At 45.5% G+C, this 25,827-nt stretch overlaps 3 protein-coding genes across 3 annotated transcripts in view; all 3 read right to left on the bottom strand.

Moving 5' to 3' along the window:
• Window positions 1–47: 47 nt before the first annotated feature.
• Window positions 48–4,545, bottom strand: pofut2 (protein O-fucosyltransferase 2). Its single transcript, XM_066687303.1, has 9 exons — window positions 4,359–4,545; window positions 3,533–3,786; window positions 3,175–3,319; window positions 2,962–3,072; window positions 2,616–2,682; window positions 2,403–2,528; window positions 2,074–2,254; window positions 1,826–1,949; window positions 48–1,641 (listed from the first exon to the last, which is right to left on the bottom strand). Exons 1-9 carry the CDS (start codon window positions 4,514–4,516, stop codon window positions 1,488–1,490), a joined length of 1,320 nt encoding a protein of 439 aa, XP_066543400.1. The 5' UTR covers window positions 4,517–4,545; the 3' UTR covers window positions 48–1,487.
• A 4,119-nt stretch (window positions 4,546–8,664) lies between these two features.
• LOC136711907 (calphotin) lies at window positions 8,665–17,945 on the bottom strand. Its single transcript, XM_066688495.1, has 10 exons — window positions 17,927–17,945; window positions 16,240–16,334; window positions 15,312–15,392; window positions 14,862–14,957; window positions 14,564–14,724; window positions 14,357–14,440; window positions 14,094–14,256; window positions 12,874–13,458; window positions 10,418–10,514; window positions 8,665–10,195 (listed from the first exon to the last, which is right to left on the bottom strand). Exons 1-10 carry the CDS (start codon window positions 17,943–17,945, stop codon window positions 10,095–10,097), a joined length of 1,482 nt encoding a protein of 493 aa, XP_066544592.1. The 3' UTR covers window positions 8,665–10,094.
• A 599-nt stretch (window positions 17,946–18,544) lies between these two features.
• Window positions 18,545–25,827, bottom strand: part of unc80 (unc-80 homolog (C. elegans)) — a 70,063-nt gene continuing 62,780 nt past the window's right edge. Inside the window, 5 exon segments of the mRNA XM_066687988.1 lie at window positions 18,545–20,836; window positions 21,646–21,824; window positions 22,213–22,324; window positions 22,537–22,618; window positions 24,825–24,881. Coding sequence (XP_066544085.1) covers window positions 20,561–20,836; window positions 21,646–21,824; window positions 22,213–22,324; window positions 22,537–22,618; window positions 24,825–24,881 — 706 coding nt within the window. The 3' untranslated portion in view covers window positions 18,545–20,560.

Here is a 25,827-nt window from a genome sequence, read left to right on the forward strand (position 1 = left end):
ACAGTCCACCTCTAAGCAGTGAGCAAATTCCAGAAATGCAGACCAGGTTATTGCAAAAAATGTAGTTTTTATTGGTTTCAATTTTATAAAACATAAAATACAGTAATAATAATACTGGTCATGTATCCTGGCAGTATAACTTCACACAAACCAGTCCGTGAATCTACAGCAATAGGTTTTCGTGGGAAGTCACAGAAAAACGACAGTATACAGATGATCTATAATCCGCTGCATGGCGATGCTATGCAGATAAGAGGTTTCTCTGTACTATAGTGTTCAGGTTTACCATGACAATGCCCTACTTATTCCTTAGGATTAGATCATAATCATGGCACCTGGAGGAAATCTGTTATTTTGCATCCTTTTAAGAGCTTAACACTTCATGGTGTATTTTGCGAAGCCACACTTCAAACTGTGACACTAGCAGTAATGTGTTTTACGTTTCTTATTCCATATCCACACAAACACATTAAAATGAATACAAAGTTTGGAATAACTGTAAATACTACATTTCCCATCAGTTTTGAACACAGTCAATAATTCTCTTATTAAAAAAAGTGTTAAATGAACAATTGTAAAGGAATAAATGTGTTTCTGTCAGCTGGCTGTCGTGTCAGAGCCTGGCACGGAAATCAATGACTGATTTGCTGCATGGAACGGTGCTTGAAAACGGCAGTGAGCACCTCAACATGACAAGTCAAAACGACGGCCTCGCAGCGCTTCGGGCTGTGACTCCGCTGACAGGACAGGAGGATCGAGCATTGTGACGGACTGCAGAGAGAACCTAAAGCCGAATCTGAACGGTACGACTCTCTCTCCGCCCACTCTCTCTCACTCGCGTGGCTGAGAAGTGGCAATGATTATAGGAAATGTTTGGCAGTCGTTAGGGCCCGAGTGCCGGACATCAGAGTGTCCCCCGCTGCGGTGAAGCATGTTCTGCACTCCCGCACCACACCTGCTCGTTTTCATAACACATCGCTCGAAGCGGGGATCCCCGGACTGAGAAATCACTCCTGCGAGCGGCTGAGACTCGGGGACCAGCGAGTGGCTTCTGACAGAGAAAGACCGTGGTTTGGGGTCGTGGGCCAGGTTTCACACACGTTACATTTCTCTGGCCAGGGTGTAGTGCCAGCAATGGTATCTCCCTTCCCTCCCAGACTTAAATGAGCGGTCCTCACGGCGAGACGATGTGGCAAAACACCAAGCACAATACGGAGCAGACACAAACGCATCCTCATGTAGTGGCATGACCTTGAGCTTGACGCATGTGGGGCAGAGTCTTTATTATCTAATAAGAAAAGGTCAGACGGGGTTCGGCCCCATGCCGTGTCCTCAGTTTAAAGGAGGCTGTGCTGCGAAGACGCTCTGTCATCCTGCCCAGCGCCACCCGGCTCCCCCAGCCTGTGTCATTGAGATGAAAACACGGGGGTCTCTGATGAAAGCAGCACGTTGTGTCCTGGTGGGGGGTGGGGTCAGTCGGGTGAGGCTCAGTAGACGATCTTCCAGTGGGTGGGCTGCTCGCAGTCCAGCTCCTCGTCGCCACAGAAGCGGTTGTAGGTGGTCTTAGGGTCGAAGCCCAGGATCTCCCTCTCCTCGTGGATGCGGAAGGAGAACGTGGACACAGACGTGCCTATGAAATACCTGAGAGAGGTTGAGGGGGGGCAGTGAGATAAACACGGGGAAAAAACAAATAAAACAAAACAGGCAGAACACATGAGGTCAGCTGACCATTCACTCAGAGAGAGAGAGAGAGAGAGAGAGAGAGAGAGAGAGAGAGAGATAGAGAGAGAGACTGAAATTAAGTCATGGAGAAAAAAAGGGTTACCTGGCGTGTGCGCAGATCCATTGGTCAATTATGGCCACGCCTCCATCCTTGAAGAGTTCCAGCTCCTCCCACGTGGGCTCGAACTGCACCATCTCCGGCAGCAGCTTTTTCAGCTCCGCCAGCTCTGCGGACATGGGAAGACGGGTCACTGCGGGCCCCCCACCGAGCGCAGGTCACACAGGGGCAGGCAAGCACCGCATAGACAGATCGCGGACCGCGGGGGGGGGGGCGAGTCTCGCGGTCGTTACCTTCCTCGTCGGCGTCTGTGGCCACAAAGACTCGGGTCAGCTTGTGCTTCTTCATGATGCCGCGGATCTTCTTCACGGCGCCCTGCAGGCTGGGAACGTCCTCCCTGTGGCCCCAGATGAAGTCCTTCCGGCGTAGGTGGGCCGCCAGGTACGGGCCCCCTTGCGCGCTGCCCAGCTTCGCCTGCCAAGGAGACCGGAGCCAGTTCTGCACTTCGTCCATTTCATATGAAAAAAAGGCTCCTGATGCGTGCATGTACATGCGAGTTCCGTGTGGGTGTGAGTTCCGTGTTGGTGCGTGTGACCTGAATTCTATCCAGACCCAGACTCACTCTCATCTGTGTCCAGTCCTCGCTGTAAACGGTCTGGTCTCGCTCGTCTGTGGAGTCAAGGTATTTGGCTCGGAAGTCGTCTCCCACGACCCGCAGGTGTCTGGCGAAGATCATGCTGCGCCGGGTCTGCGGGGAGGGAACGAGCGGGTCAGGGGCGGCTCACAGCACTCTGCACCGCAGCAACACTTAATTAACGGATATGAACAGACTCACATCCCAGTAGTCTTTCCCGGCATAGTGGTCGTGGAGGACGGTCTCTGCTCTGTCCACCATCACTGACCTGAGGAAAATAAAAACACGGGTCCTGGTGAGCAGACCGGGGCAGACTGCAGCAGTGCCTGCCAGGACAGCCTGAGCCAGACCCTCAGGGGGAAGAGGGGGCCGGCCGCTGCCTGCATGGGGGAGGAGACACCGGAGCAGACAAGAGCAGCCCTGGACACAAACATGTCCATCTCGCACACAACACCAGGGCAATGCTGATCAGGTTTCTTATTATTGTTCTTTTCCGTGTTCACCGCAACGTCACCACACCCTCACTCCGTCTCTACTGTTTACTCACCGAGCCGTGGTGTTCCCCTGCAGGACCGGGGCCAGGATGGAGGCATGGCCCTGGACAGACAGACAGCTGACGTTGAGACCCCGAGTCTCCTCATACCCCCAGAACCAGCCCCTGCAGGGAGGAGAGACATACGGTCAACCTGGCGGCAAACCCACTCCACGCAGGAGGTCTTGGCGACAGTGCTGTGGCTGCGATGGGTGCTCCCGTGCATACCTGTAGTAGCCCTGCTTGTCCTTAGAGTACATGAGGCGTTCGATGCAGGGCCTCTCGTCCACCTTCTCGTCCCACTTGCCGTCAGTCCAGCCCTCGGCGTAGTTCTGCAGGACGAACACCTGCTCAATGAAAGGGCCTCCCGACTCTGAGCCCCACCGCCACGCAGAGACACCCCGGTACAGCGGAGAGAGAGAGAGAGAGAGAGAGAGAGAGAGAGATGGAGGAAGGAGATCAGACATCTGCATTGTCACACTCGCAAACAAAAACAGGGGTCTCACATTCAGTGCCTGGAGAGGCCACAGTTTGTCAAATGAAGCCCTTTCACTGCCCTCCACTGTCCCCTCAGGCCCTGCCTTACCGGCGAGGAACTGTTCGTACTCGATGACGGGGATGTTGGCGCCCAGGCTGTCCACGGTGAAGAAGTCAGCCCAGGGGATGCGCACCTGGTGGATGTCGGGGCTCTGCCAGTGGTAGAGGCGGCCCCAGGGCGGCAGCACCAACACCCAGCCGCCCTGCGCCCGCAGCAGGGTCTTCAGCAGCGACGCCATGCGGATAAACACGTCCCTCCGCAGGTTGAAGCCCTCGGGGGGGTTCACGTCGTACAGCAGGTACCTGCGCACGCACATACACACACATGAATACACAGAAAAGCACAGACACGCACATGGGCACACACACAAACACCTTCTCAGAAACGCGTACCTGGAAGTATGGAAAGCTAGCCCAGACAGTCACAAAGTGTGTGTGTGATATATATATATATATATAGGGGGCGTCTCATTTTTTTGCCTCCCAGTTTAATTTCACACCCTGTTCGACTCACTTCACATGAGTTCCACTTGAAATTACACTTTTTCTTTGCATTACAATTGTCTATTACACACACACACAATAAATCACCCATCCACACGTATTAATTCCTGATCAATGATGAAGCACCTTTACACAACATCCACACAAAGCAGAAACAGCACAGTTACAGTCCTTCTATAGCTAAAAAGCTTAAGGCTCATCGCCACAGGGAAGTTGCTGCACAATTCACCCACAGTGTGCAGCACGTCCTGCACCAGTTCTAACACACATGTGCAGATGCATTATACTATAGTGTCATCCTCTCTCTAGTCCAGGCTGAACTGCTTAAACATCCCGTCCGCTGTCCGTCTCTGGACCGGAGGCCCCCGTACCGTGTGTCCCGGGCTGCCGAGGCGCTGAAGACGGACTGGCCGGCACTGAAGGCTCCATCTTCGGCCGTGACTTGAGCAGCGACCGCCGGCCAGTAGAGCAGAGCCACGCACAGTGCGAGCCGAGGCCGCCCGCACAGGCACCGCGCAGCCTCCGCCATGATGCCCAGCCACGCACTTCCCCACCCGTCCCAGCAGGCACCGCGCTCAGCACCCGGCAGCGGCTCACTCTGATTGGCCAAGAGGAACTGCGTTGCGATTGGCTGTCATTCCCGCCCTGCTATTGGCTGCTGAATCTGCTTCTGTTTTAAATGTGTTCGGTGATTCTGCAACAGCATTAGACTGCTTACAGGTAGATAAGATTATAACTGCCGTTTTAGACAAAAGTAGTTAATTATATACATGTGTAATCATGCTAAAATCACTAGCATGATTACACACACCAACATACACGTTGTATATTATCCTTCCTTAAACTACATCCAATATTACTGTTTTAAAATAACCCACACAAATGAACAGCGATCAGCTCTCACATCCAGTTTCTCTGATCAATTATATTGTTGACTTGCTCGGATGGAAGTTTTCAAACAGAGCTTTTAACAAGAAACACAGACTTGCGCTTTGTAACCGATACCCGACGTTGTGAACTGTTTATTGCGTGTGTTGATCATGCCTGTGCATGTGTGTGAGTCTGCATGCTCTCCCTGTGTGTCTCCCGCTGGCCAAGCCGCTGGACAATGTAAATGGTGTGCAATATTAAATCAGATATTAACACCGTGTGTGTGTGTGTATTTATCGTTATAGTATAATGCGTTGTGCTGACAGGGATACTGTTATATGTGTGTGTTTTTGTAATACGTTTATTTGGTCCAACTCTTAAAAAAAGCATTCTCTTTAATTTATTTGATCCTCGTATCATTAAGAACATAAGAACATCAGACAGTGTCCAATCAAGGTTTGGTGTCCATTAATCCAGTGCTCCAGACTTTAGCTAAGAAATGATGCTGGTGCTGCTAAAAGTTCACTTTTTAGCCTTTTGTGTATGTTTGTACATTGTATGCTTGTTTGTACATGTGTGTGCTCATACAAATGTTTATGAGACGGTGGGCTTAAGCCCGTGTTAGTGTGATGTTGTGCCAAGTGGGCTACAGTGAGGGCCCCCCAAATCTGTGTGGCAATCTGAAGAAACGCTGAGCATGCTGGGTAATAACAGCATTCACACAATATGCACCCAGCTGCATCAAAACAGAGAACAACAAAAAAGTGCAATACATCTCAGACACCAACAATACTGGAGGACGTGTAAAGAGTCAGTTTTATTTCTGGAAGCATTCCAAGCTGAGAAATATACAGGCTTCAGTGAGGTTCCCACATAATGCAATCGTTTGTAAACTTTCTTATGTTCTTTATGTCTGAAATTAAGTTATTCACAGCTCAGTTAGGCCAAAGACCTGCAGACAAAGGTACTCCAGGATGAGGGCTAAGACAGAAGATAGCTTCAGTCCATCAACACTGAAAGTGTTCCTTGAACCCATTTTCTTGCTCGAAAGAAATGCACAGGAAATTAAAAGAGGTTGGCTAGCAATTCCAATAGACTGCATAACAGATCATTCCAGTTTTTCAAAAAGCACCTCAAAAACAGCATGACAACAAGACTAGGCATTCTTCTCATAATTATATAATATATTTGACAGATTTTTTATAAAGCGAGGAGAAACCAAACCAAATCCAGATGCAAGACATTTGTGAAAAAGAGTATCCCTTTTGAGTTCAGTCGGTCGCTGCGGCCCCTAAGGGTCTGAAGTGAAGACTGGGGTAAACAGCTCAGTCTTTTGAGATCCAGGATGGAAATGAGGATCAATAGACACTCGTTCTCACGCAGGACTGAAGCACTATGGCACAGTGGAGATGAGTCCGGCTCACAGGTAAACGATCTCTTCAGCAGCTGAGGATTGACAACAGCAAGTCAGAAGGTCTCAGCTATGTCTGATTATGGACTATACGTAGCCAAGTAACTGTAGTTGTAGGAACTTGTAGCAACGCCTGCTCTGAGATCGGCCTGCATGGTGTACAGAGGCTTCTCGTCCCCAGACACTAAAACACACGTGATAAGTGAGACTAATTAATCAGGAGAATTAAAGGCAGCCTTATAAGTTGGATTACCGTCGCTCTGCCACGCTGCCGATGTCAACAGAGTGGTGAGTCTCAGGTTTACACTCGCCTCCTTTCCGAGTTCAGGGGAGTCCAGTTCAACGCACTTAGTGAATTCCCAGATAAAGCCACCGCATGCCCCAGTGCAAAAGGGTCATCACGATCACGTCAATTATCAAACAACGGAAAAAGGTGCCAGTCTTCAAAATGGTAAACTTTAGTCTCACGAGACGTGTGAAGACGTGTCTGTTCATCGGTGGAGTTTCAGCATGAAGTCCTGATGTGAAAATCACAAACTTATTCAGAGATTACGGCGTCATATTGTAGAGAAACCACAGCATTATAAAGAAGTCTGCTTTATCAAAAGACCTGGGAGTCTTGATACGAAAGCATGAGTGCGGACATCACACGCCCCTATTCCTCAATTAGCATCAAATCCATTTTGGGGAGAAAACCATATGTAATATGAAGAACGTGTGTTTGTGTTGAGGGTAAAGAAATAGGCCCAACTCCATGTGAAAACCTATTGGACATGGCCTTCTGAACTCATCTGAGCAGTTGTCCTGAGCTTGAATTAAAAGTAACTCTGCCCAGTTGGTTTGGTTCACAGTTTGTGTATTTTGCTCCAGACTCCCCGACACACCTGGAGGCCAAAGACTTCCTGTGCAGGCTGGGCTTCCACACCAAGGTCTGTAAGCATGACCACCTGGTGAGGACTGTTGGCCCGTGTGTCTGGTCCTGGAGGCCAGCAGCCTGGGAGACCTGCTGCATTCCTGTGCTCGTCTCAGAGAAACTTTAGAGCCTAATGCACGTGTTCATTTCATTCACAGTAAGGGCAACGTGCAAATCCCATCCAGACTCAAGGTGTCCGGGTGTAGCGTGTGGCACTGCAGGGGGGTGTCCACAGGCCTGGGCTCGATGGATAGGTGGGGTCGAGTGATACACTCTCACACGGGCAGGGATGTGCTGCGCAGAAGTGTGTTTACTAGAAGCTACGTTTTCGACTCTGAATCGCGCATCAGGTGTTAAATTTGCTTCTTTTTCTGGGGGAGCCCACAGATCACGATCGGGAGGATCATTTGCACGGAGGACTGTCCCTGCCAACATTAATCATGAATGAATGTTGAAATACATAAATAAGTCATGTGTCAGTGGGTCTGCGTGTGTGTTAGTCTGTCTGTGTGCGTATGTCTGTGTATGTCTGCGTGTGTGTATTCACACCACCGTGCAAAATGAAAATGTAACGTTACTAGGTTAACTTAAGAAATCCTTAAATCTATAAGAATTATAGAATATATGTTATATAAGAAGCATAGACTATATATGTAGAAACTGGGAAATCTCAATAAAACTCAATAAAAGCAATGTTTGTTATAATATTAGTAACAAAACATCCAATTATTTTATATACATATGTAATATAATCCATTCATGCAATAAGATGCAATACAATAAGTAAATACACTCAATATGTTTTAAACACAAAGCTATGTGTGTGTCGATGTATAGAATTCACACATTCGAATAGCTTGGGGGTGCAGTCTGAACACCTTAATGGCCTTGGGTACCAGCAAGACATCTGAACAGCCTTCAGCACAACGGACTAGTAACATCCTTTCAGACAGAAAGAACGAAAACACAATTTTAATCAAGTTTCCCCTGACAGGAAGTACATGAAACTAAACCACACTTATTTAACTTAAGAAATACAGTATATAATTGACATTTAAATGAGCACAGCGGTCTGTTAGTTCGATATCTCTCCAAGGTCAAACCGAAGCCTTATAGTAGTAACTTTCTTACAGAAATAAAGAATGCACCCCATGAGTTAAATAAAACTACCTTTAGTAACTTTAGACATTAAATATGTATAAATAATTAAGTAAATGTCTATTAAAATTTCTAGATAAATCTCCAGTCTCAGCATCTCGGGGGAGTGAGACCTATCTAGAGAGATAAGCGCAGGGAGACACAGTCACACTAGAGTCACACCGGATCATGTGTCAGTCAAGCAGGTGTGTAGTGAGATAGGGTTAACCCTAAACGATCAGGCACAGAAAATAGAGATGGGCTACTAATGGAGAAAACCGATCAATAAATGAATAACATAACCATAACAACAGGGGGAATTATAAAGACCAAACCGACACAGTCGAATATTTGAACGTTTTATTAAGAACTTGCTTCACCAAACACTTTACACGGTCCTTCCACAAGACAAGAGTCCTGAGGGTATAAGACTCATTGTCTGCATCTCAGTAATGCACAATGGTGTTGAAACATGCACAGTGCACTGCAATACATGACATTATATCGATGCGATAGATTTGACTATTTCGCTACAAATGTTGAAATTTGCGAAATGCTTTATGTATTTTCTATATCCAGTTGTAACAAAACATACAAAGCAACAGAAATAGGGTCTGCAATATATTCATATTTCACACTGCTTAATGAATTGTGTAAAATGCTGTGGGCTTATTGCATATATCAGAGTCATTTTATTACTCCTAGGTCTCCTCAAGAGGAGTTTAAGTGGCTCTGTTGGGTTGGGGGTCTGAGCTCAGGCATCTCCAGAAGCCTCTTAACGACCTTCTCTGTTTCAAGAGTCGAGTTTAGCCATTTGGCATCCCTTTTAACTGCATGTAGTCTCAGCATCTCACTATATATTATATGCGTCTCAGTATATAGTATGCAAGTCTCAGCATCTCAGTATATATTGTATGCGTCTCAGTATATAGTATATAAATCTCAGCATCTTTGGAATCTGATTGATTGCTTCTGTGGACAGGTGTTTTTTATACAGGTAAGGAGCTGAGATTAGGAGAGTCCCTTTAAGAGAGTGCTCCTAATCTCAGCTCGTTACCTGTATAAAAGACACCTGGGAGCCAGAAATCTTGCTGATTGATAGGGGATCAAATACTTATTTCCCTCATTAACATGCAAATCAATTTATAACTTTTTTTAAATGCGTTTTTTTCTGGATTTGTTTGTTGTTATTCTGTCTCTCACTGTTAAAATACACCTACCCTTAAAATGATACTGATCATTTCTTTGTCAGTGGGCAAATGTACAAAATCAGCAGGAGATCAAATACTTTTTTCCCTTACTGTACAAGTCTCAGCATATATTGTATGCGTCTCAGTATATAGTATATAAATTTCAGCATATATTGTATGGGTCTCAGCATCTCAGTATATATTATATGCATCTCGGTATGTAGTATACTGTACAAGTTTCAGCATCTCAGTATATATTGTATGCGTCTCAGTATATAGTATATAAATCTCAGCATATATTGTATGGGTCTCAGCATCTCAGTATATATTATATGCGCCTCGGTATGTAGTATATTGTACAAGTCTCAGCATCTCAGTATATATTATATGCGTCTCAGTATATAGTATTTAATATATACAGAGATGCTGAAACTTATATACTATATACTGAGACACATACAATATATACGGAGATGCCGAGACTTACATGCGTCTCGGTATATAGTATATAAGTCTCAGCATCTCAGTACACATAGTATTCTCTAAGACGCACGCACACGCACACGCTAGGGGATACTTCCTGGCATTACTCCCTCACATCCTCCCTGCAGCAACACAGGCGGAGGAAGAAGTTGGAAAGGCGTTTCCACCTGGACAGTCTGGCCTGGCTCGGCACCTCCGCAGCATCTGAAACACAGAGACACACGTGTCAGCGTCTCTGTCCCCTGCACCGCCCCCCCACACTGTCCCGTCGGCCTGGACTCTGGGTCCAGTTCAAAGCTCAAGCGTTGCAGGAGACGACAATGTCTACAGCTGTGAAACATTTTCAAAAGGCCCTGATGAAAACCAACGAACCACAGGACAGAAACGCTGGCTTCCCACAGAGAGACTCCTCTCACCAGAACATACCTGCGGGGTGATGCTCAGAGCCGTCCTGTCCAGGATCCTCGTCCTCTACGGGCTGCTCGGATGCTGCGGTCTGGGTCTCTTGCTGTGACGGAAGATTCTGTGTGCAGATAGGACAGAGCAGAGTCTCAGTACACGGTCACCATGTGTCACGTGTGACACTCGGGGGGGAGGGGCTAAAACACAGGGCTGCAGCCGAACCGACACACAGAGCCGACGACAGCACAGAGCAGTCCGCCGTGCGTCCGCCTGCCGGCTCCCTGCGGGACATTAAAGCCGACGCCGGAGACAATCAAACCGAGCTAAAGACACGATCGCAGCACAGAGTCGTGCACAGAGCCTGGCCACAGGCAGGCGCAGTCACAGATCATATGGGAAGTCATGGGTGACCTGACCGTCTAGTACTGGCACTGTGTAATTGTCATACAAACGGTGATTAACGTCATAAGTGTGTGAACAGTAATGCTGCGAAATGATTTCCGGTTCATAAAACCTGCCTCATTTGGTCCCGAGGTGCCTTGATGTGGCTCCGACTGTCCGGCTCGGACTGTGTGGATCTCTGCACAAGTCACAATAGCGACAGGATTACATGTCCATCACATTGCACAAAACCGCGGAGCAGCAGCACGGCACATATTGAGTACAGGAGCGCAGCAGCGCGGCTCTAGCGGACAAGCGCAGCGCTGCACACAGTCTGCGTTACTGCGCCGGGCCGAGTGCTATGCACGGCTCAAGTAGATTTATTAGGCGAATGACACCTAGCAGACGGACTCTACAGCTCAGAGACACGTGTGAATCATGCCACTGATCTGTGAGGTCTGAGGACTCGCTCCCGGAGACAAGCGGCTCTAATTGAACCTGCTCCTTAACTGGGTAGAAGCGCGAGCTGTTCTGCACAGCGGCGCTGACTAGGGGACTGGACGCTGCTGACCAGGGGATAAAATCGACTACACGAGGGTGCGTAAATGTGTGGTGAACATGTCACTATTATTATTATTAATTTTATTTTTTATTTCTTGGCAGACGCCCTTATCCATGACATTTATTCAGGAAATTAAATCAAAAGTAATTAAAATTAATGGCGTCATTAAAAGTAATTGTTTTTAAGCTACAATGTAAAAGTCCGTTTCTCTGTCATCTGCACTCTGACCACTGCTCTCTCTGCAATGCATAACCCGACACCTGCTTTATCAGCTGAGCGCCAGGGCTGAGGGGTCCTTTGGTTTGGGTCAAAAATATCATGTCTAGGGATGATGACAGACCGCAACGTCCTTCCATTGCTCAGTACCTGCACGCCAGCAAAGACGCGATGCAAACAAAACACGTTTCTCTTCAGCAGCAAAAATGCACGTCTCCATCGCAAATCGTTTCCCCATAAATTAATACGTTGTAATTGATGCAATTGATGAATACTTATCAAACATAAGAACTTTGTTAAATAAATATCCATGTAAAAATGCATTATTAGAAGACGTATGGAAATGGCATCATAACAGCAGACCTGTCAACTCTCGTATTATTGTCCCGACATTATCACAACTGTTCATTGTCACAATTTCAAACTAACTATAAAGGTTGTGACGGTTTGTTTATAAAGGAATATTTTGCAATTACAGCTGTAATTGACAGACAAATATGTTTTTCTTTCATTTTTTAAACATTTTCATTCAATTGCAGTTTAGCAATGTGAGCTGCAATGAAAATGCCTGAACATTAGCGTCCTTGTGGCAATGTTTTCCGGTCACAACAGCGAAATACAAAATGTATAAAACCAATCTAGCTAATTTATAAACGATTGACTCTCTCTCCACACCACACTCAGACTGCCGCTCTGCGTTCGGAAACACACCTGTGCGTTTGAGTTCCAGCGGATACAGAATAAAGAGCAGTGGCTGCTGTGTGTGTGTATTCATGCGTTTGTTGCTCCTCTTTCCTTTCCTGTCATTGCTAGTTTCGCAGAAGGGCGTTTGGCTTTTAGGTGGGTTAACATCCCAGCTGTAGATTCGTGGTAGTTTAATTGCACTGCACATATTATACACTCGTGTGCTTCTCTGTAAGGAAGCCATGGGGCGCGTTGTAGCGCAGATGTCCGCAGACCTGCAGAATCCCACCGATTGTGCGAATATGAACTTTGTCAAGGCAACCATTATAACTCGAGCACTTTTTGAAACGGATCGACCAATACATTAGGAGAAATTAAAACAAGTGAAGTTCCCGTACACTTGTTGCCTGGTAAGATTGACAGATTTACCCACCACTGGCTAAATTGACCTGCGTTTGGCGGATGTTCATTGTATTCCCTGCTGCTGACCCTTCGGTCAAGTCATCCTCAGTTATCTGGCGGCCGCATTGAGGAGCGGGCGCTCTCTCACTGCCAGCAGAAGGACAGCGGGCCGCCCTTCGGCTCAGCCGGTGGCTGCTCGTACTGCAGCTCCAGGACCGGGGCGCATGGTACTCACCGCTGCGGGCGTCTCCTCAGGAGCTGCGTCCTGCTCCTCTTCCGCCACAGACAGCTGAACCTCCGTCAGCACGACTGCTAGTACTGCCTCCTCCTCATGGCGCTCCCGGGGGACCTGCTCCTCCTCATGGCGCTCTCGAGGTGCCACGATCACTGGCGCAGGCACTGGGGTGGGCAGGGTCACCGGTGCCGTCTCAGTGGGGGGCACGGTCGTTGGCACAGGCACAGGGGGGGGCAGGGTCACCGGTGCCGTCTCAGTGGGGGGCACGGTCGGTGGCGGAGGCACAGGGGGGGGCAGGGTGACCGGTGCCATCTCAGTGGGGGGCACGATCACTGGCGCAGGCACTGGGGTGGGCAGGGTCACCGGTGCCGTCTCAGTGGGGGGCACGGTCGGTGGCGGAGGCACAGGGGGGGGCAGGGTGACCGGTGCCATCTCAGTGGGGGGCACGGTCGGTGGCGCAGGCACAGGGGGGGGCACGGTCACCGGTGCCGTCTCAGTGGGGGGCATGGTCGGTGGCGCAGGCACAGGGGGGGGCGGGATCGCTGGCGCCGGCGTGGTCAGGGGCTCAAGGACGGGAACCGGACTCTGGAATGAAATGAACGCGCATAAACACACACAGCGCATGAACACGCAACACAAGCCAGCGGAGCCGTCTGACTCGCCCAGTTCAGTGCCGCTTTTCTCTGTCTTTCCTACTTTAGTTAAGAGCTGCAGTGATTGTTTATGTGGTTACTTGTTTAGCGAAGAATTGTGCATCTCGCATATGGGCCCAATTAGCGCCATACTTGCACCTGCATTGTAGTAAGAGCAGCGACTGTTTGTTAGTTACAGTACTTGCAATATTAGCCCTTTTAATCCCTGTTAGATAGCATTTCAGAGTGTTATCATGCTTCTTGTGTTATCGGTTGATTTCCTCCTTGCTCCCTTTCCTGTAGCCCTTGACTGTGACCTACATCTTGACAGGACTTCGCTTTACTTTCCAGGATGTAGGACCTCACTTACTGTACTGAACTGTGTAAATTGGAAGTTGTAAAATGTATTATATCTTGAATTGCTTTGTATAATGTAAATCTGAATTTGTAAATGTTTGATGCCTTTACCTAACTGTAATTTTGCACTTATGTTGCAAGTCACCCTGGATAAGGGCGTCTGCTAAGAAATAAAAATATTATTATTAATAATACACACACACTCTCTCCCTCCTTCTCCCTCTCTCTCACCAGTGGGGTGGCTCCACAGTCCAGCAGGCAGCGGATCAAGTCTGGATCCTGCATCTGTTGAGCCTTCTTCATGGCCGTGCACTTCTCAAAGTTCCCCTGGTCCATGTCTACCCCAGCTAGGGACCAGGCCCGCAGCAGGTCTTGGTCCCTCTTTTTCACGGCACTGGGAAAACAGAGACAGAGAGTCAGCGTGGGACGGCGCAGCACAGGGACTCGGCCCTGAAGTGGAGGCGCGCGGACAGACCCACGTGGGCCGCACTCACCTGACCAGCTCCATTCCCAGCTTGAAGGGGGCGATGCTCACGGGGGCCTCCTCCCTCCGCAGCATCTGGATGATCTCAAAGTGCCTGGGAATACAGGATTACACGTCATTACAAGCCAACAGAAACACACAGCACACGCCCAGCACTACCACACAACACACACACACACACACACACACACACACACACACACAGTACAGTGCTGACCTGTGCTTGACTGCCACGCGCAGGGGCGTGTGACCGAAGTGGTCGACGGCAGCAGTGTCTGCCCCGATCTCAAGCAGGTACAGGACCATTTCCTTCCTGCCCAGCTCGCAGGCCTTGTGCAGCGCTGTGACCCCCTCTCTGTCTGCCTTGTTCACATCCGTCTGAGAGAGAGAGAGAGAGAGAGAGAGAGTCATCCATATATCCATGTTTCCATATCTCCCTACGGAGAGAGGATAGAGACAGTACAGACACTGATGGACTGGATCTGCTTATCCGACAGTCCATTTCTCCGTCTTACCAATTTCAGCGTCTTCTTTAGTGACTCAAGCTCATTCTTCTCAATTGAGCCACACACAGAGGGCTTTCTGACCTCAGAAACCATCTTGTCCCCCTCCTGAGAGAGAGAGTACAAAACATGTTAGAGTTAGTGTGTTTATCTGCCGCCTGCCCACCCGCCTCATATCCCCATATTTCAGATTTCATTCAGCGAGAAGCCGAGCGGCGGGATTCCCTCCTGCGACTCTCGCGCAACCTTTCGCGTTTCAATCTTGTGAACATTTTTTTTTTTTTTTATTGTATTTTATCAGGCACAAAGTCTGCGGAATAATTGATATCGTACCTTATTTTGTATTAATGTACTATAGAAAACTGATAATTATCATCCTTATTACTAATGTTGTGTTAGTCATGGCAATAAAGCAGCTTTAATTGAAAATGTAAGCAAGAGAGAGAGCGATGTACAGTGTACCTCCTTGGTCTTTGGCTTGGGATCTTCTTGTTTCTTCACCACGCCGCCCCATCGTGGGAGACTGGGGTCCCGGGGGATGCCCTGCATGCAATGGAGAACATTTGAACACAAACGCATCAGACTCAGCACAGCGCAGCACAGGGGCGCCATGCAGCTACGGGTTTTGGGGGCACAGCTGGAAAACAGATGAGGATTGCCATGAGTGGTTGCTAGTTCATGCCTTTAACTACATGTATAGGCTGTTCCAAGTTACTTTAAATGTCCTTTAATGTTCCTCAAAAAATGCAAAAGTACTGATAGTACTACAGAACAAAGTTTTTAACGTTTCTTCAATCCCGTAACAATGCAGTGGGCTTAAAGCACTGTCTCAACCCTGTCCCAGAGGAGCCCCTACCCTGCTGGATTCTGCTCAAACTGAGCTCAATTACTCAATTGAACTAATCATTTCCTAAATCAGAGCCTTTCAACGGGTTTGAACAGTGGGGTTCATCATCATGATGGACCAGCAGTGCAGTGACTGACAGCGATGCTCCAACATGTCCGAGTTATGTGGCGTTTCTGTGAACACGTTTATAGACGCAGCTCATAAACAGCAGAGGCATCAGACCGCGACTAGGCCTGCACTTGCATTTCCTGTGTTAGTGAGCAGATCGCACGACTGCCGGTTTAAAACGCAACATCACGTCTGACATTTCGGAGAAAATACTAAATAAACGGCCTGTGCATCTCAAACTGCCGCGGAGCGAACGAGTAAAGTGCGAGTAACATCCCCGGCAGCGGCGCCTGCGCGGACGGGTCTGTGGTCGGAGGACATCGCGGTCAATGTCGGGCCTTTTTGTCAGCATTTTATCGCGGGGGCTGCGGGGGGAGCAGCCAGAACACTGAAGAAAAACGTATCGACATCAATTCATGAGAAACGTGAACTTACAGGGTCCTTCTCTGTCCAGAAGACCCTCGCAGGAAGAGGCGTCCGCACCACCTCATGTCCGGCGCTCAAGCTACGGCTCAGAACGCGCGCAGGGGCTTATATAGCGGCCCGCTTTGTGACGTCACACACCGCCCTGCAGGGGCGTGGCTAAGCACACAGCGTAATTAGAGACTCATCTGAAGGCGCTATAAAATAAAGGCTGAGGAGCAGTAATTGCTGTATTTGGGCTACATTTGTATCTGTGTTGTGTATTCATGCTACTGTAGCCAGTAATATTATTTTCTGTAGTATTGTATGGATTTACATAATATGAAGTTAGAATGAGCTGAAACTTATACACTCAGTTATTAATGGACACCAGAGGAGCACCATGGGGCGAATGGCCTCCTCTCGCTTGTAAACTTTCTTATGTTCTTATATATACTTATTTGAAACTCAAGACGCTGTAATATTTATTAGAATATATCCGTGATCTCAGACCCAGAATAATATGATTCTAGCATCTAGGTAATTAGTACTGTCTTATATTAACACTAGAACATAAGAACATAAGAAAGTTTACAAACGAGAGGAGGCCATTCGCCCCATTGTGCTCGTTTGGTGTCCATTAATAACTAAGTGATCAAGGATCCTATCCAGTCTGTTTCTGAATGTTCCCAAATTGTCTCTTCAGCCACATCGCTGGGGAGTTTGTTCAGATTGTGACGCCTCTCTGTGTGAAGAAGTGTCTCCTGTTTTCTGTCTTGAATGCCTTGAAGCCCAATTTCCATTTGTGTCCCCGGGTGCGTGTGTCCCTGCTGATCTGGAAAAGCTCCTCTGGTTTGATGTGGTCGATGCCTTTCATGATTTTGAAGACTTGGATCAAGTCCCCACGTAGTCTCCTCTGTTCCAGGGTGAAAAGTTTCAGTTCCTCAGTCTCTCAGTAGGACTTTCCCTTCAGAGCTGGAATAAGTCTGGTTGCTCTCCTCTGAACTGCCTCTAGAGCAGTGATATCTTTCTTGAAGTGTGGAGCCCAGAACTGTCCACAGTATCCAGATGAGCTCTAACTAGTGCATTGTACAGTCTGAACATCACTGCCCTTGTTCTCAACTCTACACTTTTGACAATATACCCTAGCATCGTGTTTGCCTTTTTTATTGCTTCCCCACATTGTTTGGATGGAGAAAGTGAGGAGTCCACATAGACTCCTAGGTCTTTCTCATGCGATACTTCATCTAGTTCTATTCCTCCCATAGTGTCATTATAGTGAACATTTTTGTTACCTGCATGTAATACCTTGCACTTGTCCACATTGAATTTCATCTGCCAGGTTTCGCCCACAACTGAATATTATCTAAGTCCCTTTGAATAGCCTGTGCTGCCGAGATTGTATCTGCTGAGCCACCTATTTTAGTATCATCTGCAAATTTGACAAGTTTGCTAACTATCCCAGAGTCCAGATCATTAATATAGATTAGAAAAAGCACAGGTCCTAGTACTGATCCCTGTGGAACTCCACTAACAACCTCACTCCAGTTAGAAGCGACTCCCCTGAATGCCTACTGCTTCCAATTTGAGGATTAGTCTTTGGTGTGGAACCTTATCAAAAGCTTTTTGGAAATCTAAGTATATCATATCATATGCTTTCACATGATCTACAGCTGCAGTTGCATGTTCAAAAAATTCTAATAAATTAGTAAGACATGACCTGCCTCTTCTAAACCCATGTTGACTATCTCCAAGAATATGGTTTTCATTAAGATGCTCCTCTATTTTCTGTCTAATCATTTTTTCCAACATTTTACAGGTGATGCAGGTGAGACTGATTGGTCTGTAATTTCCTGGCTCAGTTTTGTCCTCTTTCTTGTGGATTGGTATGACATTTGCTGTCTTCCAGTCAGTTGGCACATCCCCTGTTCTAAGTGTCAATTGGAATAATTGAGTTAGGGGCCTATAAATAATTTCCCTCATTTTTTTCAGTACTGTTGGAAATATCCCATCTGGCCCAGGTGATTTGTTTGTTTTTAATTCTGCTAGTCCCTTTAGTTCCTCCTCCTCAATTATCCTGATCTCTCTTAGGGTTTGACTGGACTAATTGTTAACCTGTGGCATGTTATCCGATCTTATCCCTGGCGAGTGACCTCACTACAGGCCATGGAGCAGCCTGTGGGGATATACGGGCTGATTTTGAACATGATTATGTTCTTTATGTTTGTAGTTTTGAGAACATGAGATATTGTTTGAAGAAATGTGTGTAAACAGTAGAGAAACTGTAGTAGGAACACACAGAAAGAGCACTGATTCCAAGAACAATTTATAGAACATACTGAAATCATAACATCAATGCTGTAACATGTGTGACACAGTAACATACAGTCGCTATAGGTGGAAGTATTCACCCCCTTGGACTGTTTCACAGTTTGTCATGTTACAACCTGAAATCTTGTTGCATTTAATATTTTATGGAAACAAAACTGCATTTTCTTGGTGCCAATGTGTTTTTTTGCAGGATATGATGTAATATTGACTATGAAAATTCTATATCCACCAGCTGTTGGAGTAATTAATAATAACCACATTGTACAATAACAACCTGAAAGGTTAGCTTTCCAAATTTAAAAACTGAAATCTTAGAAAGTGCAGTTCCTGCACTGTCCACTCTCTCAGTCCCCTGTCCTCTTCTCTTTCCCCATCCTGTCATCCCCTGTCCCAGTCTCGTTTCCCTAACTGGCCTGGGTGATGGCAGTATTAAATTGCATTCATTTGGAAACTGCATACAGTTCTATGTGCACTTATTTGAATGAGCTGAATGAAGAATGATGTTTTTTAACATTGGTCATATTGTACAGCTGTTGGTAATAACTGTTCTCTTCTGCTTCTATTGTCCTGTTCTGTGGAATGTCAGACGAAGAACCAAATCGTGGAACAACTATTTTTCTAGACGCATTCTCTTACACAAGGAACTGTAAGGCCTTGTTTGTACTGATACACACATTTGAAATGCGTGTGAATGGATGTGGTGCTATTGGTGGTCTATGGTGCATTGTGTCTGTCTCGTTGGTCTGGTGTTGGCACAGGGTGCAGCTGCATTACAGTTGTCACTTTTAGGCAAGGTGGTGTTCAGGAGTGTCCCACCGATATATTTTCATTACGCACACTGTCACAGTACCAAGTACACTGTTCCAGCGTGCTGATTACAGCTTCAGCAAGACATTCTGCTGGCAATGAAATGATCCCTTTGGAGCAGCCAATGGTGCTTATTTGTCACCCACACCATGTGAAACGATGAGTTCTATGTAAGACCTCATGAGGCACAGGAAGCCCCGAGGCTGGTGCCGAGGCAGACACTCCTCAGACACGCCTGTGAAAGACAGCGGCTGTGCGTCCACACGACAGGCTGCACAGCAGGGCTCATGCCAGTTGGAGGAGGAGAAAACATAGCTACAGCATAGAGAGAATGTAAATGTTCACATGTTGATGTGCTGCAGGTCTGTTTTTAATTTTACGAAAATATTAAGAACACAGTATTTAATTTCTGCATGAAGGTCATAATCCCTGCTCATACCAATATGTGGAGAATCATTAAACTGGACAAATTATATTATAGATCAGATATCAGCATTGTGTACAGTTTCCATTATGCAGTTTTACTGTGTATAATATGTAATAGGGGTTACGCGTTTCCACACACAGGTGCATGTTGATAAATATCCTAGTTTCTCCAAGAAGGCACACCTGCAGTTTGAACAATATAGGCACCAGTGAGCAAGGTTTAGTATCTGCCACACACCCTTCCCGAATGGCATAAAACCATGCTGCCTCAAACTGAACACTTCAAACTGACTAAACACTGCAGCTGAACATCGAAGGTATATAAGGTTGCTCTACTGGGTTTGCTCACGGTACTGAATGTCATTTCTCTGCCAGTCATGACTTCTGTCTCTTATTCTTTAGAAACTGAGATAGAAAAATACAGAAAAAGCTAAAGAAACGCTACAGGATCTTGACCATGATGTAATTCAATGGCTAACATTGGCTAACTCAGGTGGAAGGGTAGGCGGTGGCGTCTGGAGGCTGAGGAGTCTACGCTATGCCACAATTTATTGAGATTCACAAACACATTTGTAAAATATTTGTCTTTAAATAAATAAATAAAGCTTGACTTGAATAGACATCTACAGTGTGGTACATCTATTTCTAGATTCTTCTACATGTATATAATTCAGAATAGCAATGAAACAGACAGTTTTTTCATTAGCCAGCTGTTTTGGTTTGAAAATCAACAGCTGGATCCGTTTAGCTCCGAGGTCCGCGTTTCTGTACACGTGATGCGTCCCCCGGGTCAGTGTGAAAGGCCTAGTTGGGAGAGGAGCGGGTTTTCGGTGCCGTTCTCCTCCGTGATGTGCAGCACTGTGTCTGCATGATGAAGCAGCGCAGAGGTCTCCTCGTTTTCTGGGCTCTCGGGCAGCTGGGGGGGGCCCAGCGCTGGGGGGCTCATCGGGACAGGAGGGGGCAGTGTGGGAGGAGGATTGGGAACAGGAGAGGGAGCGGGAGAGAGGCTGCCGCACAGGCTCCCCTGGTCTGTCTTCTCTCTCTTCTCCGAGTTTTCAGTGTCGACCTGTAACACAGCCAGCTGACAATGAGCTTGAATGCAGTAACATGGGTTTAGGAGAATTAGCACACAAGCTACCAAGCTGAGAAGCACTGAATATCGTCTTCTATTCAATATTTCTTTTGCTATTTTCCACAACACTTCAACGGACACATTCATTTTGTCAAACATACAGGCATATAAACCAAATATAACATGCTTGTGGTATTTAGTGCCTCTGTTGTGGCCTAGAGATACACCTGAGCAGACTATTGGGACTTTATTCATTTTATACTATATATTCAATCACTCCCTCTTAATCTCCTAACCCATTCAGAGAAACATCCATCAAAATGACATCTGTGGTTCCCTCTACAAAGTAAATTCCTACTATACAATTCTTCCTCAGACTACACTCACAGATCAATAAGATACCTGCAGTCTCATATTCCCGTCTAAAGTATACTTTCCTTAATAGTTTATCATTGTCCAGTGAGACTCCAATTGCAATCTGAGGTACTCTGGGCTTTTATTGGGAACTTGAGGATAAAATAACTTGAAACAAAGTATGTCTGGTTAGTATTTGGCAATAGTTTTCTGCAGGAAAGCTTAAATATACAACCTAATGATCCAAAAAATGTAATGTTATATGATCTGACTCCTGGTGCTCTATGATGGCTTATGATATTCACATCAAGGGCTTTTATGAGGAAAACAAAGAGCGAACCTTGATGATCGCTTACGTGTCCCTCTGTTAGATGTGTGTGCAGAGCGTTGAGTCCATATAGAGGATCAGATGTGTGTACATTTTGTGGGGAAGTGAAAACAATGGCTACCTTTATAGGTGAGGCAGTATGGAGGTCGGCAGTGACGATGCAGGGAGAGGCAGCAGGTGAAGGTTTGGCCCCAGGACTCAAGTTCTTGTTCTCAGAGGGACTTTCTGTACTGGTGGCTGTGGGCGACCCGACGGCCACCTCGGGTTCTGTCTCTGTGAAGGTCACAGACCTCTTCTGCTCTGTGGAGACCAGGGGGCAGACGGCACTTCATCATCAGCAGTGCTCCTGCTATTGTGCCTTCTATAGTGAACATCCTGACAATAGTATTACAGTAAAAGCCTATACAGTAAGTGACAGGACCAAGGTCCATCTGTGAGGTCATCACAAGGACCTAGCTAGGTAGGGTGCCTGGGAATGAATAACAATCACATCTGTTTAAAGCACACAGGATGTACTCTTCATGGGCTGCTGAAGAGAGGGTTAGTACAGCAGCAGCAACGATATTAAAGGTGCCTCCATGCTAACATTTTCATTGTTAAAAGAAAAAGCACAAATCTGGATCTCAATGGTCTGCTGTAAAGGTTTCAGCTTGTCAGAGCACAGACGCGGACACACACAGAGCTTTACCTAGGGGTTTGGTTTTGGGCTGAATGCTCCGGCGTGTTGTAGAGAGTCGCGCGCCAGGACGGCCACGTGTCTCGGTCTGTGTCTTCTGCCTGGACAGCAACGGGCGCCGAGGCTGGAGAAACATATGACAACCTTCTGAACACACAGGCCATAAGGTCTCAGCCTCAACTGCACAGCCATTGTATAAAGCTGGCATTACGAATTGATGCACTCCATATTTATACACAAAAAGAAAAGAAACACACAAGAAAACAAATCCCCTGGAAGACCATAAGGGTTTCTACATCCTTTTGAGTCTGGCAGTTGCTCTGTGCCAGAGCCTACCTGTCTGAGACCCCTCTTCCTGCCCAGCGGCGGCTGCAACAGGAGGTTCTGCTGGCCGGGCTCGCTCTGGACACTCGCCACCCTGCGGAGATCCGGCCACGTGGACAGAAACAGACAAGGCCAAAGGTCACAAGAAGGAGAGGGTGAACTGCATGCTCTCATCTCACCAACAGAACCGAACATCATCCCGACTAACACGCATTCTGTAATAGTTCTGTTCCAAAGCAAAATATTCTTCCATTTACTCATAGCAATTACACGATATGATGCATCTGTGACAAAATGGGAAATTAAATGATCAATAAGTAAATAGATCAACATGATTCTGGCTTACTATCTTATATTATTTGGACTAAGAATAACGGGGGGACACTCTGTACTGGAACTGAAGAGACAAGAACCTCACGTTCCATACAGTTCAGAGCATTGTGATTACTTACAGTTCTGATCGGCTTCACTAATTGAATATTATGATGTCTATTAATGATGATTTTTCTAACTTTTTCTAAACCTAAACAGATGTCAGCACTGGGAATAATCCAAAAGATTTTTCTCTAAATGTTTGTTATAAATGTTTTACATATAATTTAATTATAACTTATTAAAGTAGATGAAAATGATTTATGTAAAACAAGTAAAAACAACAAAAACAAGCACTAAATCCAAAAATTAATATACTTTATTGCATATATTGCATTTATCTTTTTTTTTCATGCTAATTCTAGTTAAACTAATTCTAGTCTAATTTTATTAAGTAAACCTCATGCACCTGGTTTAACACCCTTGAGGAGAAAAGTTTCAAAGCCTTTCTACATGTTTAATAATTAGTTTCCAATTTTCTAACTTCAAAGAAACTAAAATTGACCAAATAAGCAAAACAAAATCACAAATCAATAATGGTTTAATGTAATCATATAGACACATAGACCTTTTAGGAAGACTGCAACATACGCACTGAAAACCGATTCTCTGGGATGTTGCAAATATTCATCCGTTCATCCGATTTCTTAGAAAGTCACAATCATACGTTCAGAGGTCCGAGGCCTCATTTACGATATTGTGTTAACCCTAAGAATGCTGGCATTATACACAATGTCTTCTACGAAGCCTGAAGGTTTGTGGTTTAATGAGTTGGACTGCAATGATCTAAAATGTTTGTTTTAAGATGTGGCTTTGTTGATTAATCACACGTAGAGTCTCTGTGTTCTGAGTGTATGCAGCTTCTTCAGGACAGAAAAGAACAAAATCAAAAATGATAAACTACCATCAGACGTATTATAGACGCTCACAGTCTATATAATCTGTGGTCAGACTTGAGGGAGAGCTGGAGAGGCAACTCTATGTACATATACCACAGGACTAATACAGTCATGTCCACATTTACTGCTGTCTGATAATTAAGCCGACTAAGTAAACTCAGTTTTGCTGAAATGCGTAAAATGTTTAAAGATTTGTGCTCAAGAGCAACAATCGTCTCCAATTTCTTGCAACATTTAAAGGTGCAAGTGCAGCAAAAAGAAATTGGTGTATATGTGTGTGTAGACATAATATATATCGCTATGCACAAACACACATACAGATATACAATATTAGTATAAGACAGAATGTATAAGAGGCTGGGAACATTTTTCAAAAAATCAAGAAACTTTGAAAATGATCCAATTAATCTAGAATCTAAATCAAATCTTTAAATACAATCCATGAATAACACTGAATCAATAAAGCTGCATTGTCTCCCTTGTATTGCTCTTATTTTCTGCCTAACTTTAAAATAATATTATTTAATATATGCTTTTAAATGTGATTTGATCAACACATACAAAAACATTAATTTGATTGTAAATCAATTCTAAATAAAGCATTATATGATCCAAACCTTGAAAACCAGGGCTCCCAGTTTTAATAATATTTCTCTTAGTTGCCAGTCTAGCTCTCCCCTGACAGACAGGACCCTCAGCGGGTCCGGTACTGGATTAGCAAAAGCTTGGACACATGTATGAACACCATGGACTGACCGCAGTGAGACATTGCACACACAAACCCATTCAGGAAAACAGCTCCCTGATAATTTCAACCCACAGGACTAAGGCACAACAGATGATTGGGATGGGGTAATTTTCTAATTACACAAAGAAAACAATATTATAAAACAACAGAATACATTGCATCTACAAAGAAAAGCACGAAACCACAGGGGCTGCTGATTGGATGTGATGGGAGGAGAGGATGCTGGGAGTGGGTCCCAGCACAGACACTGACAGACAGGTAGCGCGGCTGTGACACTGTACCTAGACAGGTTAGTCTCTGCCATCATCCCCTGGGACTCATCTAGCACATTGGGTTCACTGCAGAGGGGCAGGGAGATGTGGATTTAGGGAAAATGAGAAGCATGCAATCATCTCTGCTGTCCACTCAGGGCTCCTTCATTCTTCCTTTACCTTTCTCAAATATCTTTTATTATGTATGTGTGTATTTATATATATCTTTCTTTATAAAATGCATACGTATTTTTATCTTTCTCCAGCTTGCCTGAAAGACAGACTGAAAGTGGAAGACTTTTACTTCTGTGTGCAACTCAAGACTGAAGGCCAGTTCCAGAAAATGAAATGATGTTCTCCCATACAGCAGAACATCCCAAGAAATACGAAACATGAAGCCCACCGTGGGCACTGCCCATGCCAACGAGAGAGGCCGTGAACCTGCGTTTGCCCACGGTGGAAAAGAAAGATAACAACCTTAATCCATCAAATCAACAGATATTATGTTGTAAATCACCCTGGATAAGGGCATCTGCCAAGAAATAAAATAATAATAATAATAATAATAATAATAATAATAATAATAATAATAATAATAATAATAATAATAATAATAATAATAATAATAATAAGGTTCTCAAATGTTTTCCTTAAGAGAGTTTATTTAAAACCAACACTATCTGCAATGTATTTGAAAGGTGTTGTAAAGCAGTAGTAAAATACTCTGGACTTAGACCTCATCCACATGGGCTGAGCTCATCATAGCACCAGTGAACTGAGGCTCCTGCTGAAAATATATTCACCACATCTGACTTGCTACAATATAACAAAAATACTCCTCTTGTAATGTAAGTTGTCAGTGCTCAGAAACCACTGTATTAGGACTCAAACACAAACAACATTCAGTATAAAAAGGTTATTACAATTGAGCTAAACCACAAAGCAATACAAACAAATATTTGAAACAATATATATAATATCATACGTGTTTTGGATTATAGATTGTGTGATTATAGAAACAATGTTGGGTGTG

Source organism: Amia ocellicauda, chromosome 16 (genome assembly GCF_036373705.1).
Source record: "Amia ocellicauda isolate fAmiCal2 chromosome 16, fAmiCal2.hap1, whole genome shotgun sequence".
Lineage (NCBI taxonomy): Eukaryota > Metazoa > Chordata > Actinopteri > Amiiformes > Amiidae > Amia > Amia ocellicauda.

Bases quoted from the DNA above. Each gene is read 5' to 3' on its own strand.
- LOC136711907 (XM_066688495.1), bottom strand. The intron at 14,725-14,861 runs GTAAGACGGAGA...TCTCTCTCTCAG, and splicing joins TAAAGAAGACGCTGAAATTG to ACGGATGTGAACAAGGCAGA. The intron at 10,515-12,873 runs GTGAGTACCATG...ATCTGCACACAG, and splicing joins CTGAGGAGACGCCCGCAGCG to AATCTTCCGTCACAGCAAGA.
- pofut2 (XM_066687303.1), bottom strand. From the start codon at position 4,516: ATGGCGGAGGCTGCGCGGTGCCTGTGCGGGCGGCCTCGGCTCGCACTG. The intron at 3,320-3,532 runs GTAAGGCAGGGC...GGTGGGGCTCAG, and splicing joins GTACGAACAGTTCCTCGCCG to AGTCGGGAGGCCCTTTCATT. The intron at 1,642-1,825 runs GTAACCCTTTTT...AACCTCTCTCAG, and splicing joins TGGATCTGCGCACACGCCAG to GTATTTCATAGGCACGTCTG.